At 50.3% G+C, this 18212-nt stretch overlaps 8 protein-coding genes across 8 annotated transcripts; 4 read left to right on the top strand and 4 right to left on the bottom strand.

Annotated features, from left to right (window-relative positions):
* Positions 1-20: 20 nt before the first annotated feature.
* K460DRAFT_370394 (fructosyl amino acid oxidase) lies at positions 21-2293 on the bottom strand. The gene is made up of 6 exons (XM_040934151.1): positions 1608-2293; positions 1396-1554; positions 1083-1346; positions 927-1033; positions 566-874; positions 21-511 (listed from the first exon to the last, which is right to left on the bottom strand). Exons 1-6 carry the CDS (start codon positions 1887-1889, stop codon positions 313-315), a joined length of 1320 nt encoding a protein of 439 aa, XP_040784990.1. The 5' UTR covers positions 1890-2293; the 3' UTR covers positions 21-312.
* Positions 2294-2862: 569 nt separating this feature from the next.
* K460DRAFT_380284 (MFS general substrate transporter) lies at positions 2863-4590 on the top strand (the record flags this gene model as incomplete). Its single annotated transcript, XM_040935248.1, has 5 exons — positions 2863-3109; positions 3165-3531; positions 3593-3853; positions 3908-4275; positions 4334-4590. The coding sequence occupies 5 exons, from the start codon at positions 2863-2865 to the stop codon at positions 4588-4590; spliced, it is 1500 nt and encodes a 499-aa protein (XP_040784991.1).
* A 346-nt stretch (positions 4591-4936) lies between these two features.
* K460DRAFT_409845 (uncharacterized protein) lies at positions 4937-7213 on the top strand (the record flags this gene model as incomplete). Its single annotated transcript, XM_040937298.1, has 4 exons — positions 4937-5099; positions 5433-5524; positions 5581-5899; positions 5946-7213. The coding sequence occupies 4 exons, from the start codon at positions 4937-4939 to the stop codon at positions 7211-7213; spliced, it is 1842 nt and encodes a 613-aa protein (XP_040784992.1).
* Positions 7214-7832: 619 nt separating this feature from the next.
* K460DRAFT_389085 (uncharacterized protein) lies at positions 7833-10061 on the top strand. The gene is made up of 7 exons (XM_040935727.1): positions 7833-8138; positions 8190-8236; positions 8284-8324; positions 8447-8646; positions 8694-8944; positions 9001-9297; positions 9354-10061. Exons 1-7 carry the CDS (start codon positions 7865-7867, stop codon positions 9684-9686), a joined length of 1443 nt encoding a protein of 480 aa, XP_040784993.1. The 5' UTR covers positions 7833-7864; the 3' UTR covers positions 9687-10061.
* Positions 10062-10115: 54 nt separating this feature from the next.
* K460DRAFT_420344 (class I glutamine amidotransferase-like protein) lies at positions 10116-10903 on the top strand (the record flags this gene model as incomplete). The annotated part of the gene is made up of 2 exons (XM_040938073.1): positions 10116-10680; positions 10755-10903. The coding sequence occupies 2 exons, from the start codon at positions 10116-10118 to the stop codon at positions 10886-10888; spliced, it is 699 nt and encodes a 232-aa protein (XP_040784994.1). The 3' UTR covers positions 10889-10903.
* A 223-nt stretch (positions 10904-11126) lies between these two features.
* K460DRAFT_346277 (vacuolar protein sorting-associated protein 35) lies at positions 11127-14384 on the bottom strand. The gene is made up of 7 exons (XM_040931301.1): positions 14237-14384; positions 13532-14166; positions 12954-13482; positions 12432-12906; positions 11836-12381; positions 11640-11786; positions 11127-11594 (listed from the first exon to the last, which is right to left on the bottom strand). Exons 1-7 carry the CDS (start codon positions 14371-14373, stop codon positions 11433-11435), a joined length of 2631 nt encoding a protein of 876 aa, XP_040784995.1. The 5' UTR covers positions 14374-14384; the 3' UTR covers positions 11127-11432.
* A 164-nt stretch (positions 14385-14548) lies between these two features.
* Positions 14549-15891, bottom strand: K460DRAFT_370398 (uncharacterized protein). Its single transcript, XM_040934152.1, has one exon. The coding sequence runs from the start codon at positions 15697-15699 to the stop codon at positions 14800-14802; it is 900 nt and encodes a 299-aa protein (XP_040784996.1). The 5' UTR covers positions 15700-15891; the 3' UTR covers positions 14549-14799.
* Positions 15892-17120: 1229 nt separating this feature from the next.
* Positions 17121-18172, bottom strand: K460DRAFT_293424 (Macrophomate synthase; the record flags this gene model as incomplete). The annotated part of the gene is made up of 3 exons (XM_040929414.1): positions 17121-17307; positions 17358-17861; positions 17919-18172. 3 exons carry the CDS (start codon positions 18170-18172, stop codon positions 17121-17123), a joined length of 945 nt encoding a protein of 314 aa, XP_040784997.1.
* Between the last annotated feature and the right edge of the window lie 40 nt (positions 18173-18212).

Consider the following 18212-nt stretch of genomic DNA (forward strand, 5'->3'; position numbering starts at 1 on the left):
AGTTCGCGCGGCAAAGAGGCGCGACAATGGTTGACTCTTTCACTTGCGACAGTCCACCGAAATGATATCATTGGGCGGCCCGCTAAGGAAGCACAGACCGCGGCTAACTTCCGCATCCTAGCACCTTTCTCACACGTGCAGAACGCGTTCAAACGGCTAGCTCAACATCAACTGGACGTTCCTATAATCATCTCATGTTTGTCCTCATGGTCTTTACGACATCTCTTCTTTTCTCACTCAAACCGTTCCTGATATTATAGCTTCTCCACACTTATTCTTCGATGTCTTTTTTTACAAATCTATACAGACAACTTATAGCCTTGCCCTAGGTACCTCATCATGCTGCCATCCAGGCATATCCGCTAGATCCTTAGCAGGTGCTGCTCTCCTTGACTTCAGCGCATCGCCACCCGGCCGCCACCTCCAAGCCTGCGCCAGGTCTTCCGCCAAGGTACCCTCGATAAGCTCAACGACGTGCTTGCCGATATTTGGCAGCAACTTGAATGAGTGGCTATGAGTGGAAGCGTTAGCACCTGCCCTTCAATCAGCATGGAATTACACTTACCCGCTATCCCCGGTAGCTAGCACAAAGTTACGCCACTGCGGATGTTCGCAAATCAACAACGAAGCATCAGCTGTATCCGTACACCAGCACAATGCTCGGTTAAATAGCTCCTTATCCTTGAATCTGGGCAAGAATGTGGCAACTGCCTTCCGGATGTTGACTTCTGACGAATCCGGGTAGGTGTCGGTAGGGTGCTTTGCATGTGATCTGGGTACCGAGATGCGCTTTGGTGTTGAGGCCCCGTACGGTTGATGTTCCTTGAAGCGAGTGAAACCCGGGAATTCATCGCAGACTTTGATTATTCCATTCCTAAGATTGTCGTTAGTGGGGGATGGGAAGAGCATTAAGATGGGAGACATACTCATTGGGCTCGAAGAAGAAGCCTACATCACCGTTGTACACCACGGGGGTATCCTTGTACCCTGCAGCCTCTTCGGGGGTAAGCTGCAGATGCGCGAAAACCCAAGCCTAGAAGTGGGTTAGAGGTAGCAATAATCACAATATTTAGACAGCCTACTTTTGAAACGCACTGATCCTCGAGATCCACCAGTGTAGGACTCCACGCACCAGCCGCCAGGACGACTTTATTAGCATAGTACCTCGTCCCATCGACTGTCTCGACGCCAATGCAAATGCCCTCCGCAAGGAGCGGCTGCTTGAAAGAACCTGCACCACCAAATCCGAATTTGACACCTTGATCGCGCAAGTACTCGCCTATCGCGTTGATTGCTTTTGCTGCTGCAAGCCATCCACCGTCTTTGCTAAAGACGGCTTTCCATCCCTAAATATGGTTAAATATCTGCATAGCGCTTCCTCACGGGCGCACTTACCTTAATTTGCTCACGCTCGAGGAGTGGCATCTTCGCTAGAATCTCGTCTTCTGAGTCCAGCCACTCATTCGTCTCTTCCAAACCAGCGTTGGCATCAAGGAGGGCCTGGTACTCCTCCTTCAATTCCGTGATGCCTTCCTGGCCATGAGCGCAATCGAGCTGCGCCTGTATTAGCCCAATTACTCTATCTTCATCTCAAGCGGCAGGCTTACTCTTCCAGTATTGTGGAAAAAACCTTTGAATAGCTCGTCTTCTTTCCACATCTGCCGTGCTTCCAAGCTCAACTGCAAGTCCACCTTGTTCCGCAAGCGGATGCCCATGATCTTGTTTAGGTCATTACCAGCTGACTGTGATGACGGAATGGGATATGTATCCAAGACTGTGATGTTTGAGGGCGTGTATCCTGCGCGGACGAGATGCAGCGCTGTTGATGAGCCGATAGTGCCCCCACCGCCAACAACGATGACGGTTGCCTTTTCCCTGGAATCCGCCATATCGAATGTATAAGTTTGGTGTTCTCTACCCGAAAACTCGAAGCCCGGATGTTGTTATCAGAGTATTTCAAACATGAGATACCGATGTGTCATCCCGAGAATGCGTGGTTTAAGTATCAATGGGGTGTGAACACGCCACCAACCCAATGGCACGGTATCAACTCATTATTCCGGCGGTGATGAAGCCCCTAGTTAAAGCAAATGACTAATTGTCGTCTGTGGTGCGGAGGTGTCGTTGGTTCAGGCACGCCGGTCGGACATCGGATGCTGCTCGCCTTTCGCTTGCTGATCCTGGACTGTTAATATTTCCCAACTTGGTTAGGATGATATCCTAACTGCCGGCACCGGAACGGTTGCTGGATGAAGTAGACTGTTTCTTTACTTTGACGATAAGAAAGAAAGCCTTGCGGTATATGTCAAAGATTCGGTCATCGCTGATAACAATAAATCTCCGTCTTCATTTCTTACTTGAATGGCGACATGGAAGGAATACGAGTTGCTCTGTCCACCACTGACTCACCTCAACCGGCAATAACCCGATCGCCAAGCGTAGCCAACCACTACAACGTCTTAGTGAAGTCTTACTTGCCCTACCTGCATTAGCTCCAACCCTTACCATACCCAACTGTTCTGATTGCCTTCTTTGTCCTAGTTACAGACCCTTCCGATATTGCGATCTCGCCGAAGAAAGACCCGCCACAACGTTCGCGCTCACTATCAGTATCGGCTCGACTCCACAGTCCCTATCAATCGCGTGTCTACCCCAGCTTGGGGTGAACTAGCCCCGGGCTCCACAGATAAGCAGCATGACTGAGTACGCGAGGGTAGGAGCGATTGGGGAGGAGACCATTGATATGCGACCGTATAAAGAGTCGCGTGGTCTGTTGTCGTGTAGTACCCCAGCTCCAAGCTCGATTCCACATCCTACGCTCTCGAAGCTTGACTCTTGTTGCCCTCTTGCGGCTTGTTCACCATGTCCAACTTCGATGCTGCTCCTCCCAACACCCATGCTGGTGGCGATGACGATGCTCTTCGCACGAAGGGTGACGATCCGATGAACGCTCCTGCAACCTACGAGATTGCCGACGAGAGAATGAACATGGAGGAGTACGCGAGAACTGTGCCGTTGTGGCGGCGAGTCTGGCAGCATAGTCTGACGCAGATGATACTTATCAGTATACAAGCGTTCTGCGGTCCTGCTATGGCTGATGCTATTGCTGGTATACTAGCTATCTTGATGGTGGATCAAGGTCTTAGACGACTGACATCTACTAGGGCTTGGTGGAGGTGGTTTGGCTACCCCTCGAACGTCTAACATCGCGAACGCAATCAGTTACGCCATGCTTGCTGTCTGCTGTGCCCTTGGAGGCCCCATCGTTAACAAACTGGGCACCAAATGGGCATTGGTCATTGGCGCCTGCTCTTTCCCTATCCGCGGTTCATCATACTACTGCAACTCCAAATTTGGAAACCAATGGTACCTAATTCTGGGTGGATTCATTGACGGCATTGGGACAGGCACTTGGTATGTTGCAGAGTCGGGCACAATCATGTCCCTTGCTCCATCAGGCTCTCGTGGAAAGTACCTAGCGCTGTGGATTGTTGCTCGGAATCTTGGACAGCTGGTGGGAGGTGCTATCAAGTAAGTCAACCTCAAACGCAGCAATGAGCAAAGCAATACAGGAGATACTGATGATACTCAGCCTGTCTAAGAACTATACAAAGGGTCTGGAAGGCGGTGTAACGCCTGATACATACATCGCCTTCTTGATCATTGAGTGCCTGGCAGTGCCGTTCGCTTTCCTCATCTCACCTCTCGAGCGAGTCGTTCGGTCTGATGGAACGCGCATTCTCGTTTCGGAGAAGCTATCAACCAAAACGGAATTTAAGCTCATCAAGGTCACGATGACATCGAAGCTCATTGTGCTATCCGCCATGTGGGCGCTCTGGTCGTTCTTCTACAGGTCAGTCAAACCATACGTGTTGAAGAGCCACGGTAGAGCTAACTGAAATTGAAGTGGAACTTGGTCGACTTACCTAGGAATTTATTTCACCGTTCGGGCTCGCGCACTCTCATCGCTTGTCTCACCCTTCTTCTGCATTGTCGGCTGCTTCGGTCTTGGCTTCATCCTCGACATAAAGAGCCTCAGTCAGCGCCGCCGCGCCCAAATTGGCCTCTTCGTCATCGTCATCACCAATCTTGCCGTATACATCTGGTCAATCGTGATGCAGGTGAGATTCAACAGCAACAACCCTGGCAAGATTGACTGGGATGAACCGCTCTATGCGCGCTCCTTCTTACCGTACTTCTTCGTCCAGACAACTGGACCTCTGTCCCAGTCGTACATGTACTGGTTACTATCGTCCTTTGCGACCGATGCTCAAGGTATATTCTCTTTTACACGTAAATCCCACTGCGAAAGACTCTAACTGACAATTTCTAGCAAATGTCCGCAACGGAGCTGCCTTTCGCTGTATTGAGGCTATTGGTCAAGCCATCTCATTCGGCATGAACACTCAGATTGAGACCAGCCCTCTTATCGGCTTTTGTGTGACCTTCGGCTTAATGGGTCTAGCTATAGTCCCAATGCTGATGCTTGTCAACTCAACACCAGACCGCATCCCTGCCGATGTTATTGCCGAGGAGATGGCACGTGAGGAGAAAAAGGTCGGTACGGTTCAGGTTGAGTCGAAAGCTTAGTGTGCTGTCGAGGGGGAACAAATATCGATGCATAGATGAAATCGATTAGAGGTAGTCGATTTAGTAATTCATGGCACTCAAGAGGAGTTCATTTAACGTTTTCCTCTAATATTTGATGAAAGCGTGAACTATTTCAAAGTGTACAATTGAGCAGCCAATCCATCACACCAATGGAATGTGGAGCGTCGTTAGAAACTACTCCACCCTAAGGCAACGGCACTGGCCTCGATGTATAGATTATGAAAGTTAGATGGGCAAGAGTGCCCTCAATGCGTGCCCGCCTCAATGGTTAGGCGGCTTGCACGCCTTGATCCTCACACCAGTCTTTATAGATTTCGTGTGCATGATGCCTCCTATTGACGTCGTAGGTCTGCCCGCAGGTATTTTCAAGGTTGTCAAGATGAACCAAGTGGATGGCCTTAAATGCCCACCACATACAATCACCACCCTTTACGAGAATTTGAAAACACAGGAACTACTCAAGTCTTTGGATTTTGTCGTCTATGTCGGTGCGACCATGGATCGAGCAACTGGCGATGATTTATGCCAGTATACGCGACTAATCCCAATGATTGGCTCCACAGAAACAGGAGATCAGATCAGCTTACGGCCAGCTGACAGGAAGCTTTAGCATACACATGATTACGTGCCAGATAATGGTCATCTGATAATTCGTATCGACAGGGGTTGTTCTTCGGAAGATGTTCACGAACTTGTCTTGGAGAGCTCGCACGATGGGAGAGCAAATCCCTTCCAGTTCGCGCTCTGAAATCTGGCATCAAGGGCATAAAGCGTATCGAAGTGAATAAAGCGTATCGAAGTGAACGAACTATGCACACCAGTCAAAGATTTAGACGGTCGAACGCGATGGGTTTTTGTAACGCGCAAGGACGACTTGACGAAACTGAACTGGCTAGCCAAGTGCCATGCTCAAGTAAGAAGTCCATGTCGGACTGCATGTGAGACAAACGCTGATTTCGTACTTCTAAGGACATGGAAGGCCGCATCCAGCAGCATGCTGACGTACAAGGTGTTTCCGCTGGAGGGGAGGGACGGCCAATACCCTTTGTCATTGTGGAAGCCAAGGAAGGTGTCATGGGTAGCAAGAGCGAGAAACACCTGCTCGACGAATTGTACACGGGAGTGATTGCAAGAACAAAAGAGACCGATATTGATGAGATTAGGATACCGAAGGAGACAATTATTATTGTGAAGAAGGAGAAACCGTCCAAGCGTGATTTCAAAACGCGGTACTCAGGAGGGAGGTCGAGAAGGACTACTTGGAGGAAATCGAGCAGGCGTACTGGTGGTTAGAGAAGGTGAAGGCTGGCGTGACTTCATCTAATTGATAGTAGCAATGGCACATGACCTACCTTCTACGACCCTAAATGTTTGCTTTCTCTCACTAACATCAGACATCGTTAACGCCACAGCCCATCAATATCTCGCTTCTATCGCTGCACTACCGTCTATCACTAGGATTTATGCTTCGCATTCCTCTCATCATTACCGTAACGAGACTACAACCGCATGTGAAGCAGCTGTTTACATCATTGCTGGTATCGCATCCTCAGCAACCCTCAAGGGCTTCCATAGCAGCATTCCTCAGTTCCAACAATCGCTCTTTGCATCCCTCAAGGTCCAACCCATGGCAAAAGAGCAAGAACCCGACGGCCCAAGTTGGTGGTTATGGGGATCGCTTCTCGTTGGTATCGTGCTCATGTTGGTCCTATCACGGACCCCTTGGTTCTCTTCCCGACGTCCAGCGATCGAGGCAGAATTGCACAAAGCCTGGACATGCATCCATAATCAATTTAGTTCCAGGTCTCGCAAGGCTGAAGAGCCCCATTCTGCACGCGTCCTTACCGATGATACCGGAGCAGCGGCAATAGCTCAAGCTCGCGCCACTTTCGCCATGAACGATATACAACGCGTGAATGATATAGCGCCAATCGGAAGCCTCATGGGCGTATCTCAGCCAGGCCAGCTCGTCAGAGGTCTTCATGGGGATCTGTATAATTCTAGGTTGTCGGCAGCGATGAAACATCTGTCGAAAGAAAGTGTCGACAGATTCCATCAGAACCTTGATAAACGCCGCGTTTCTGCCGCTAGCGCAAAGAAAGAACACCTGGAACCAAGGCTTGCGGAGCTCTCCAAGCCCGAAACGGAGAATATGAACGATCTTGACGCGTCCCAGAATACAGCTTCGACCAGGATCGGGTCACCTTATTCCTCCATGGTTGCGGACACGTATAGACAATCTGCGACATCCATTTCAGCATCTACGACTCTAGAGGCCACAACTCCCTTATCAACTTTGAGCACAGAGGAATTACTTGGCTCTATCAACGCAACCGAGACCGAGCTTGAAGCGTCTTCGGATATAGAACTATCTAACCATGGCTTACCGGATCCGGCACCAAGTCCAGTTCCGGGTATCGGAGAACATACAGCACGCTCTACCGTTGCCTTACCCAGCAACGATGTCGCACAAACTTCTGGACGTCCGATACTAAATTGGGATTATGCAGTGCATCCGACGAGTGTCGTGACCCATGGACCATATGCCACAGAGTATCCGACAATGATTGCGCAGTTACAGGATGGGGCTACCGGGAGGTAGTACTTCCTTCCATCCAGAATATCTTCCGATGCGGTGGAGGCACGCAACGCTCAGCTACAGCCATCTCACAACAACGCTGACAGAGCTGGTCACGACGCTCGCGACCTCTTAGGAATCGATGACAGATCTTTTCCACCTGAATGATTCTTAGCTAAGGTCCTCTTCCCGGACAACTTCTGGGGGATTCTCGCTCCTTTCCTATCGATCGTCTTCCAACCCAAACGCGGAACCGAAATGGGGGGCAGGTCCGAAAAGGGCCGATTGGGAAGGAGGTTGTTACAATATCGAATGGAAGGACGAAGCGCATCAAATAAAGCGTAGTAGGCATTCGTAGGTGCGGGGTGATTTTTAGGCTCGTGGTAGGGTTGTGGTTCGTAAAGTTCGAAGCTTCGCCAAACACAATATTACATTGCCAGGCGGCTATCGATAGTTTACATGGTATTCAGTTAACTATTTGGAGCAATGCCAAAGATCTTCTGTTCCAGAGGGCAGTGTTGTTGCTGACGTTGGTGGCGAGCCCCTGGACGACGTCTAATTTTAGGCGGCTAACTAAACCTAACGTAGAAAGTCCACCCAGCCGCACTGTTCACCTTGTCTTTGATCTATCAGCAGACAATGGCGACACATGTACATACCAGGGCCAGGTCTACAATGGAGCCAAAACTTCACATTGATAAACCTACAAATGTGCAGAGACGCAATGACCGCATCGACCGCCGCCTTCGCCCCAAGATCGATTGGCAGTACTGGCCCGATACCACTAGCCTGAAGCATGATGCTACGAACGATATCTCCAACCTAGACATTGAAAGTCGTCCCGATCTTGAAGACAATGCAGTTATTGCTTGGGGTCTTGCGCAAAGCGAAAAGACGAAGGGTCTCGACGTAGATATCGACGTGCTTTACGGAGAGGGAATGAACCTGAGTAGGTGGCAACTTTTAGGAAGATATTGCTACCAAGCTAACGACGCTCGAGATTGGAAACAAAATGCCAAAGATGAGGAACTGGAACGTATCATGCAGGTATGAGGAGACATTGCCAATCTTGGATACAGTCTGACGAAGATTAGCCCATAGACGGAAATACACAAGAACACTCGCTTCGGATGTGGTATGTGCGGAAATGTTTCGTCTTTCAGGTTGACAAATGGAAATGTACCGCACCATAGTAGATCGCTTGCTCCGTCAGACAATGGCACCATCTACGGACCTCAACTAATCAGGCATATCAAGCTTCATTAACACATTGAACACGGAAGCCAGTTGGCTGCCAGGAAACTTTGATATACGGCCTCAAACTATCCGCATACTCCAAAAAGCCGGGTTTTCGAAAATTCTCCTTACCAACATCTATTCTGGGCAGGGCTACTGGGCCAAGATGGGAAACCAAAGATTCCTACGCTTTAACGCAAACGGTTGTCTAACCTCCTTCGGTACGGTTTCATTTCCATCTGGCGAAAGATCATCTAATACTATCAAGAAATCTGCTATCAGTATCGCTGTGGCTGGGACACTGGTGTCAGCTTCGTTCACTTTATACGCACGCCACGCCAAAGTGTATACTTCTTCATCAACTACCCTACATGTGCGTTGACGCGATTGAAAGCTGTAGTCAAGAACAACCCTATGATTGCGCATCGGGACTTCTTTCCCGACGCTCTGGTCGCCGATGACAGCTTGAAGCAATGGCAATACGAGATCGGGCATCGCCGCGATATGCTTCAGAAATATGTACACTGCCTCTCACACGCCTCCATCATACCCCAATAGCTAACCAAACATTTCAGGAGAAGCAATATGAGGATGAAGGTACTGATTTCAAGCTGGCAACGATTCAACTGCATCGTCTTGCGCGACACTGGCTTACACTAGGCCAAGACAGCGTAGATTTTCAAGCACAGCTGGGCTTTCTGCGTGAGTCGTATGCGATGTACAAAAAAGCCTTGGGATCACAGTCACCTGGTTGGAGCATTGACAAGGCTGTTGACATGTGTGAGTCCTTCGACATACTCATATCGCAATGTGACACCTGTATTCGATGGACAAAAGTGTATCATGAAAGGACCAACCTCCGCATCAACCTTGTACGTATTGTCCTTGAAAGGAGCTACTAAGAAAGCGACCCTAACTTACCCTACAGCTATTTCACCTCGCAAATCAACGAGAGGCGCGCACCAGTACCCAAATCGCAACATCCACCGCTGAAGTCGCCCGACGTACACAACGCGATTCCGCATCGATGATCACGATCGCGGCTGTGACAATGTTGTTCTTACCAGGCACGTTCATCTCAGCTATTCTGAGCACAACCTTCTTCGATTATGGAGACGATGGGCTACATGTCTCGGCAAAGTGGTGGGTTCTGCTCGCCTCAACGATACCGCTCACTATCGTTGTGTTTGGTGTATGGCTAGGATGGCGGTATGTGAGGCTACGGAAACAAAAGGCTGAAGCACCTGTCAAGCTACCTTGATGAGGTTGTTTGAAAAGACTACTATCTTTATTAGGGACATTCAACCATCAATCATGCTTTCCGCTCTGTCGTTGGAGGTGGACCCGGAGGTTGGCTACATCGGCACGGGAACATGCCCACATCCGTTCCGACATTTCTCTTCCACTACATATAAGGCAGCCATGTTTTCTACGGTCATCATTCGTCCTTGTTCACAGATAACAGATAAGCATGTTTGAGGGGTTTCCGAGAATACAAGGACTTTTTACGTCTACGGATAGCATTTATCGGAGCGGATGTATTTTCGTAACCGGTGCGGGTGATAATACGGTGTATATAATGCATATACTGCACCACCGCCAGAAGTTAAATCATCATCAACATTCATTCTCACCCAATTTTCTCTATCTCAGAACCTCAAGTCAAGTCTCTCAACCCAAATCGACCACAATGTCCAACCCTAACAGCACTACGAAACCCCTACGCGTCGGCGTCCTATACGAAGAAACGCAAATGAGCGACCTCGTAGGCCTCGACCTCCTCGGCAACCTGACTCCCAAAACCCTCAATATGATTGCCGAAATGGAGCCAGCACTTGCACCCCTCAAACAGTACGCCATCCCCATAGAGTTCCTCTACATCTCCTCCTCGCTCGAACTCGCCTGGACCACGCCCGAGATGTTTGTCAAACCAACACACACGTACGAGACTGCTCCGCGCGATCTCGACATTCTCCTACTCGGTGGGCCGAACCCAGCCGCCGTCAAGGACGAGAGCCTCACATTCCTTAGGGAAGCGAGCAAGTCGACGAAAGTCATTCTGACGACCTGCACGGGGGCCATGTGGCTTGCGAGGTCGGGAGTGCTAGATGGGAAGAAGGCTACTACTAACAGGATGATGTTGAACGTAGCGAGGAAGATGCTGCCGCAGGTGGAGTGGATGGATCAGCGATGGGTGGTTGACGAAGGGCATTTTGAGGGTGCGCAGCTTTGGACTGCGGGAGGCGCAGGCTGTGGTACGTCTCTGGCTATGTCTTTCGATTCATGGTGAAAGCTTGATCTGCATTTGAAGCTGACAAAGAAACAATAGGTATTGATATGTTTATGGAGTACACGTACCAGAATTTTGACAAAAGAGTAGTGGAGACTGGTTGTGAAGGCTTCGACTTTGACTTCCATGGCCGTAGTCAGTTCTACAAGTCGCCACTTCCTAGCTTTTCCTAGGTTGGTACGTGCCGTGCCATGGAAATTTGGCCAATGATGTCTCGTAATGAAGCGGACGGATGAACATGTATATGAATTTCCAATTCCACTCTTCTGCAGATATCTTCCAAAGTCGGTGAAGAAAACGCCATAGACACGCACTTCATCTTGGAGGAGGGTTCCAGGACACCTCTACGAAATTGCCTGAGTGAACATATCAGAAAGAGGAATGCAAATTATAAGATAGAACCTTGCGAGGCTGGGGTAAGTCGGCCTGGGCTCGTGATATCTCGTATTCGTGGGATAACATCTTTCAGATCGTTGGCATTGACGCCAATTGCTGGTAAGCATTACACACCCAACAGATACACGTCTGATTGCTCACTCTAGCCACATACATACAATATTGGTGATCTTAACAATGCTACATACTAGGTATACCATGGCACAAATCGTTATTTGCCAAGGAGTACTACAAATCCTTGTCGGTTTAATCGTACAAGGAGCTCCAGGCCGAACGTCAACCACTTTGCCAACCACTTTGCACACTTTGCCTTACCATTAATTATTTCGCTGCCGTCACCACACCCTCATATTCTCGGCTCGTTATATAATCAAGTGTGCGCTGGAAGTGCTTTCTGGGATTCTCCAGCGATGATGCGTTTTCGTTGGATTGAAGATTTGAGTGGATGAGCTCGATGAGGCCGTTGAGGTATTTTGTAGTAACCTGCACTATGTTAAAAATGTTTTTATTGTGAGGAAGAGCACTTACGGCATCGTTCTCTTGGTCAAAGTAGTACACGTATCTGTTTAGAATCTCGACAAAAAGTTCCACCGACACCGCAGCATCCATGCACGCGTCCGCAACACGCAGCGCACGTTGTAGGCACTCGAGCACTCGTTTGCCGTCGCGATAAAGCTATATATGTCAGTCTCCTTCCCGTCAAACACAAGAACGAGGTACTTACAGTCTTCGGATCCTCATCCCCCAACGCTCTAATCTCCGTCGCCCACCAAAGATGACTCGCCAAATACACCGCACGACACTGATCCGGCTTTTTCAACAACTTGCTTCCATGCAGCGCACACTTCGTAATTAAAGTATCATAATTCTCCTTTCCGAAATGCCGCGTGGTATGCAACCCACTCGCGATCACGCAAACAGCTTGGAACTGCGCTCTCGAGTCGCTAATCGCCTCCTCATATATCGTGAAGGCCTGGGCGAAATACTCGTACGCGACTTCTTCAAAGTTATTTTGGTCAGCGACTTGACCGCAAGCGATGAACAGGCGGAGAGCGAGGTCTGCGGAGCCGGTGACGCGGGTGTAGAGCGTGGAGAGTGTATTATGCATGAACTTGTAGAGGGCGGAGGATTGGGATTGCCAGTTGTCTTCGAAGTGTTCGCGCTTCTTGTACTGTCGCGCGAGTTTGAGGGAGGCTGTGATTATGGCGGGGGAAGTGTATTTGACGCGTTCGTTTCCTTCTGCGAAGGACTTGCGAGCGGCTTGGAGGAGCTGCGGATTGTGTTAGTGTCTTTAATACAAATGAAGCCGGAGGTGCTCACCTTGAATTGGGTATCGTTGTCCTTTCCGCGGATGAGATGTACTATCCGTGCTAACCAACCCTGCTCCTCTATCGTCTCATCTGTCTCTTGTGCTCTTCTCTGGATAGGCCCCCCGGGATATCCTGTAGCTTGCTGAATGCCTTCCCGGATCAGGACTTTGAGGATCTCCAGTACGCTTTCAAGATTCTCCACGGAGGTGATGTAGGTCTGGTTCCGCATTAAGCTTCTTGCAATTTCGCCGGCTACCGCTCTTCGGGTCGGATACGGCTGCGAGTGCAAGAGAGGGATGAAGTTGGGTAATGCTAGCGCAGTGAACAGAGACACGTAGGTCTTGATCGGCGAAAGGAGAAGGTTGAGGATCTGGCTTTGTGTTGCTTGTGAATGTAGGTCAGCACTGTTTTGGTACTCTGCGACCTTTTGGTTTGCAAAGGTCAGTACTTGGTCGATGTAGTCAAGTCGCTCGGGGTAAATGTTTCTAGCAAAATTAGCGAAATCCTGTTAGAGTGCAAGATGCCAGCTCACAATGCAAGGTTGGCAAGCGATACCAGCAGTCCGATTGTGTCTTGTATTGGCAACCGCTGCATCTTGACCAAGGTCTGCACCTGTTCGTGAAAGATCTCAAAGAGCTTGACATTGTTGGGTATTCCCCGCCTTTTCTCGATCGCGCCGTCTGTCTCGGTGGTCTCGGTGGTCTCTGTATCCGCGGTTGACACAGCTGTTGTTGAGGAAGCCGAGTCCTCTTCAGCGCCTGGTTCTGTCTCCGCGGCGTCTCCATTCTGTGCTGGCGCTGGCGCTGGCTCTGGCTCTGCCGCTTTCTTGTCTTTCGCTATACGCATTTTTTCCAGAAGCTGTTCTATTGACTCTTCCTCGGTCTTCTTGCGCTGCTCTGGGCTTTCCGTCTCGGCTTCTCTTTGCGCATACGAAGATAATCGGTCCATCAGGCCTACAACGATGGCTTTGACGTTGACATGCGGGTTTAGGCGCGCGACGGCGGAAAGGAATTGGTCGAGGGTGTGCAGGTGGAATTCGTCTGGGAAGACCTGGGTGACGACTGCTGTAAGTTAGCTAGAAGGTTCAGAATTCAATCTTCACACACACACCTTCCAAGAGGTACTCCTGCGCCAGAACATCTCGACATTGCACAATCTGCTCCAACAGCGGATTCAGAATCTTCTTGTAGTTCTCCAAGTCCACGAGCTGGCTAAGCCTAACCAGATTGCTCCCGACAAGAAGCTGCAACTCCTGGCGCTCTTTTGTGCGCTGCTCGCGCTCCCTCGAGTGTCCTTGATGCTGCAACCGCACCCACAGCTTATTCATCTCGACAAAGTTGGTCAAGATGAAGCTAATCGAGTCCTGCAAATTGCCCTCGGGTCCCTCGCCATCACCGGAGGGAAGGCAATCGCGCGCCTGGCCAGCAAGATAGTAGCGCAGAAAGAGGCCGCGAATGGGGTGCTGCACTCCGCGACTCATCTCCATCATGTCCTTCATAATCTCCTTGACCGGCGCATCCTCAATGGCCATGTACACGGTGCCCACGGTGACCATGAGATACAGACGGGGAATGATATTCCCCGCATACTGGACGAGCTCGTAGAGGTCAGCGAGGTGGTTTACAGGGTGGTTCTCGCGGAGGTAGACGGATAGATGGCGGAGGGCATCGAAGACGGCCATATAGAGTTCGTAGTACTGTTTGGGGCCGAGGCTGCTGGTCCGCAGCTCCGAGACGAGGGTTGAGCTGTGCGTGCATGCGATTAGCATCTAGAGCTGTAGCTAGGGTGGTCGTATAGTGATATCATAGCTCTTACCTGTTCTTGAGCGCATCCATCAGTTTGCCGGGCGTCTCGAGGCACCGCCGCATGAGCATCGTCTGCTGGCGCACCACGGCAAGGGCATCTTCAAGCAGGCGAGCCTGGTCTTCTACGGGGGGCGGCGACGACGCCATTGTGTGCTGTAACGGCAGATGTTCCGGGGTGGGGAGAGCTGGTGGAGGAGCAGGCAGTCGAATAGTTAGTTGGGTGGCATGTCAACCGACGCCAAGGACAGGGATTAGAGCTCTTGAGCCTCCCCTTCTAGTCGCGTCATCACTCAGCCAGCATGTACGTCGAAACAATGTATTATACGTGTGAAGAGGTCTATTGTCTATTCTAATTGTCTTTCTGTTTATACATGTGTCGTTAGAAACTATCTGTTGATTCGTCGGATTCGTAACGCCGTCCCAAATGCTTAGCCCCGTGGCCATTTCAATGCCGCCATATATCCGTTACCCATGCATCATGTACTCTTTAACCTACTACTGATAAATCAAGTAGGTAGTATGGTCCAGTCTAAGTTAAGTATGCTCAAGAATGAAAATTATCGATTCGCGCACTCAATACGCCGTCTGGTTCCAAGACCGCACGGGAGCGAGAGAAGTGGTGTTGTAAAGCTGACCCAGAGCTCTGCGCACAACAGGAGTCGGCAACACCGGTAGGGTTGAAGTCGAAACGGTTGAGTTCGAGAGAGAAGTAGAGTTGTAAAGCTGACCCAGAGCTCTGCGCACAACAGGAGTTGGCAACACCGGTAGGGTTGAAGTCGAAATGGTTGAGTTCGAGAGAGAAGTAGAGTTGTAAAGCCCGCCTAGGGCTCTGCGCACTGGGGTTGGCAACACCGGTAGGGTCGAATTCGAGATGGTCGAAGCCAAGAGAGAAGTGGAGTTGTAAAACCCACCCAGAGCTCTCCGGACTGGAATTGGCAACGCTGATGGGGCCGTGTATAACGAAGTTGAAACGGTCGAATTAGAGATGGTTGAAGTCGAGAAAGTCGAAACGGTCGATGCTGTAACCGCAGCTTCGGGTGTTTTGACTTGATAATACGTGTGCCACATACCGTTATCGTAGTATGAGGGGCTGGCTGTCTCAATGGGTGTCGAGGCCGATGTTGAAGCCAAAACGGTTGAAGAGGCTACGAGCGAAGATGTCGATGCGCTGCTTGTGGAGATAGAACTTGAGTTGGTCGAGGCAGGTGCCGGCGCAGCAGGCTGATAGACAACGGATGTGATTTGTTGTGTGACAGTTGGTCCAGGGTTGGCGACTTGGACAGTTTGTGTCTCCTTGAGAACTGTCGTCGCTTGTGCAGGTGCTCCGGTCGATGATCCGCCGTCGACATTGATGATCGTATAGCTTCTTGAGCGTGCGGCGAGATCACGAGGATTTTGAGCATCTAGGGGTCGTGCACTTGCTAGTGTCGAGAAGAGTGCGGCCAAGGGGAGAATTTGAGTGTTGAAGAGCATCTTGATGTTCAAGAAGAGATGCTTGTTTGGATGGTTTCGAGTGTTGATGTTTCGAGTGTTGATTGTTTGCGGCGGGTGAAGAAGTGTGATGAACGCGATCGGTTGATAGCTGATTGTGGCTGATAGAAAATAGGCTTAGGCGAAAGATGTAGTCTTATACTTAGGAAACCCATCGTAGCAAGTTGTGGTGCGTAATTTTGTTGAAGGCTGGAAATCTGGGGGCTGGGGTTCATGAGGCTGGCATCGGGTCACTAGCGCATCGTCGACATGGCGGACCCACATAAGACAACCTCCTTTCCCACTTTTGCCAGCAACCAGCCCAACGTTGATCCAGAATTACGTGCTTGATCGCAGTGAGAGTCGTAAGCAGTCCACAAATTCTCGACTTCTATCCGCCTCGGGTGCCGCGCGTCCCAGTCCTGCCCAGCGACACGCTGCTTGGCCGTCTGCCTCCTGCTTTTACGCCTGCGCCAGCATCATTGGAGGCCAACAAGGTCTCTTCCAAGCAAAAGCCAATTCCTTCAGGAAAAGACAGCCAGTAGGCCGGAGAAAACTGACGATCTCTATCGCTTCCACATAGTAGACTCCGCGGCGGGCTCGTCCTCAGCTCTTGCGGCAATATATCCTGCGGAAGCTCTGTTATGGATCCCTGATCTTCTAATTCAGCTTGAGGTTCAAGTGCTTCCGGTTCAATCCGGAGGGATTTTCGACCGCGGAGGAGGAAACTGATATCGATAACTAGCAGTAAAGTAATCGCCGCTCCCAGACCAATCCCGACCCCAGCTCCCAAAGTGAGACCCGAGGAAATTCCAGTGGTTGGCGTTGGCCCTGGAGTACCGCTTTCAAGCCAATGGAAGAGATTGAACGCGATTGCGAAGTCGTTGGTACCCTGCTTCCTACAGACGGGATTGTCGATACTAGAAAGTTGGTCGGTACAACCCGTGAGATGTCGAGGTATCAACAGCCTGCGTCGACGTGGTGATTAGTGTCGAGTCAGGTAAAGTGGCCTCCAACTTCGGTGCTGTCGTTTTTGGGACTTGCACGATTGTGCCTTCCTAAAGAGCTAGTGGGTACGCTGTATCAACAGGAGCATCCGTGGAAGTCGTCATGTTACACAAAGAGAAGAGTCAACGTAACGTAAGAAAGCGGGGTGGGGGGGTTTGCATTGTCACGTATCTATACTTGCAATGAGGCTGCGTATGCTTCTTAGGGAAGCACAGAGAATGATAGTCGGCAGTACTACGCGGTCGAGGCTGCACAGAGATTCATTGGAGCGCCTAATCGTCTTCGAGTTGAGTACGAAGCACGACACCCGGAGATCAACTTCACAAAGAGAAACGAACGTTTGGTTTTGGAAAGGATGTGGAAAGCATCGAGCTATGAATCTAAGAATATATCTAGTCTGAACACACAACGACGTCTTACTCCGGCTTGGGCTGGCCGTTAGGAACCGCTTTGGCGTTGCCTTCCAACTGCTTCGCATACCCCCGTGCTGTCTCCAGCGAGTCATGCAACAGTCGCGAAAACCCCCAAACATCGAATTGCACAGCAATGGCTCGCGAGCCTGTTTGTATCAACATGGGAATCATATCCAGAGACATAGCACCGCTGTTCTATTGTCAGTTGGATACTTGCAGTTGAAAGGTTGGTGAACTCACCCAAAGATTGGCACATTGCTCTTCGCTGCCGCAGCTCCGAACTTGCCCATAGCCTCCAAGAATGCAGGCTCTGGCTTACCACTGAGCACGTTGGCGAGATCGATACCGGCATCAATCATGTAGTCGCCGGGGCCGAACATAATAGCGTGGATGCCTTCAACGGCAGCAATCTCCTCGGCATTCTCAATGCCCTTGACTGACTCGATCTGCGGGATGATGCAAACGTGGTTGTTGGACGTTGCGACGTTGTACGGATCATTAGCGTACAACGAAGTCGTGAGTCCTGGTGTGAATGTCCAGGGGCTGAATGAGCGGCGGCCGATCGGTCCATAGTACATCTCCTTGATAAACTTTTTGACCTCTTGCGCTGATTCGCAATGAGGAATTATAATGCCTGCTGCACCAGCATCAAGCGCGGTGGTGAGGCTGACCTCATCATGCTTGGGTACGCGTACAATAACCATTGATTTACCTTCTGAATGGTGCTGAGCGGCGTGGATAGCGCTGGTGTGTATTAGTATCCACTGCATGTCTCCTTCCCTCTTAGATGTTTCGGCTTACTCTTGCAATTCCAGACGGTTGAACATGGCATGCTCGACGTCTATCCAAATGAAGTCAGGCTTTGTGGTCGCAATCAACTTGGTGACGAAGGTGCTTGGAATGCCGTGAGCGACACCGAAAAGTGTTTTGCTGGGATCTGCTTGTGCGTCTGCGAGGGCTTTGCGCAGGTTGCCCGGTAATGTGAGCATTGATGAGCGATAGGGTGCCTCCACATGAAGGTCTTTCTGCTCGCTATAGGGCTTAAAATCTGCCATTTTGGAAGTCGTTGGACAAAAATAGGAAGCTGTATAGAGA

The sequence above is a fragment of the Cucurbitaria berberidis genome (assembly GCF_010015615.1).
Source record: "Cucurbitaria berberidis CBS 394.84 unplaced genomic scaffold K460scaffold_5, whole genome shotgun sequence".
Lineage (NCBI taxonomy): Eukaryota > Fungi > Ascomycota > Dothideomycetes > Pleosporales > Cucurbitariaceae > Cucurbitaria > Cucurbitaria berberidis.

Coding starts and splice junctions, on each gene's coding strand:
- K460DRAFT_370394 (XM_040934151.1), bottom strand. CDS start 1,889: ATGGCGGATTCCAGGGAAAAGGCAACCGTCATCGTTGTTGGCGGTGGG. Junction 1,034..1,082: donor AGGATCAGTGCGTTTCAAAA/GTAGGCTGTCTA, acceptor ACCCACTTCTAG/GCTTGGGTTTTCGCGCATCT. Junction 875..926: donor TTCTTCTTCGAGCCCAATGA/GTATGTCTCCCA, acceptor CGACAATCTTAG/GAATGGAATAATCAAAGTCT.
- K460DRAFT_389085 (XM_040935727.1), top strand. CDS start 7,865: ATGGAGCCAAAACTTCACATTGATAAACCTACAAATGTGCAGAGACGC. Junction 8,237..8,283: donor AACTGGAACGTATCATGCAG/GTATGAGGAGAC, acceptor GACGAAGATTAG/CCCATAGACGGAAATACACA. Junction 8,325..8,446: donor GAACACTCGCTTCGGATGTG/GTATGTGCGGAA, acceptor AGGCATATCAAG/CTTCATTAACACATTGAACA.
- K460DRAFT_346277 (XM_040931301.1), bottom strand. CDS start 14,373: ATGGCGTCGTCGCCGCCCCCCGTAGAAGACCAGGCTCGCCTGCTTGAA. Junction 11,787..11,835: donor GGGATGAGGATCCGAAGACT/GTAAGTACCTCG, acceptor TGACATATATAG/CTTTATCGCGACGGCAAACG. Junction 11,595..11,639: donor TTGACCAAGAGAACGATGCC/GTAAGTGCTCTT, acceptor AACATAGTGCAG/GTTACTACAAAATACCTCAA.
- K460DRAFT_370398 (XM_040934152.1), bottom strand. CDS start 15,699: ATGCTCTTCAACACTCAAATTCTCCCCTTGGCCGCACTCTTCTCGACA.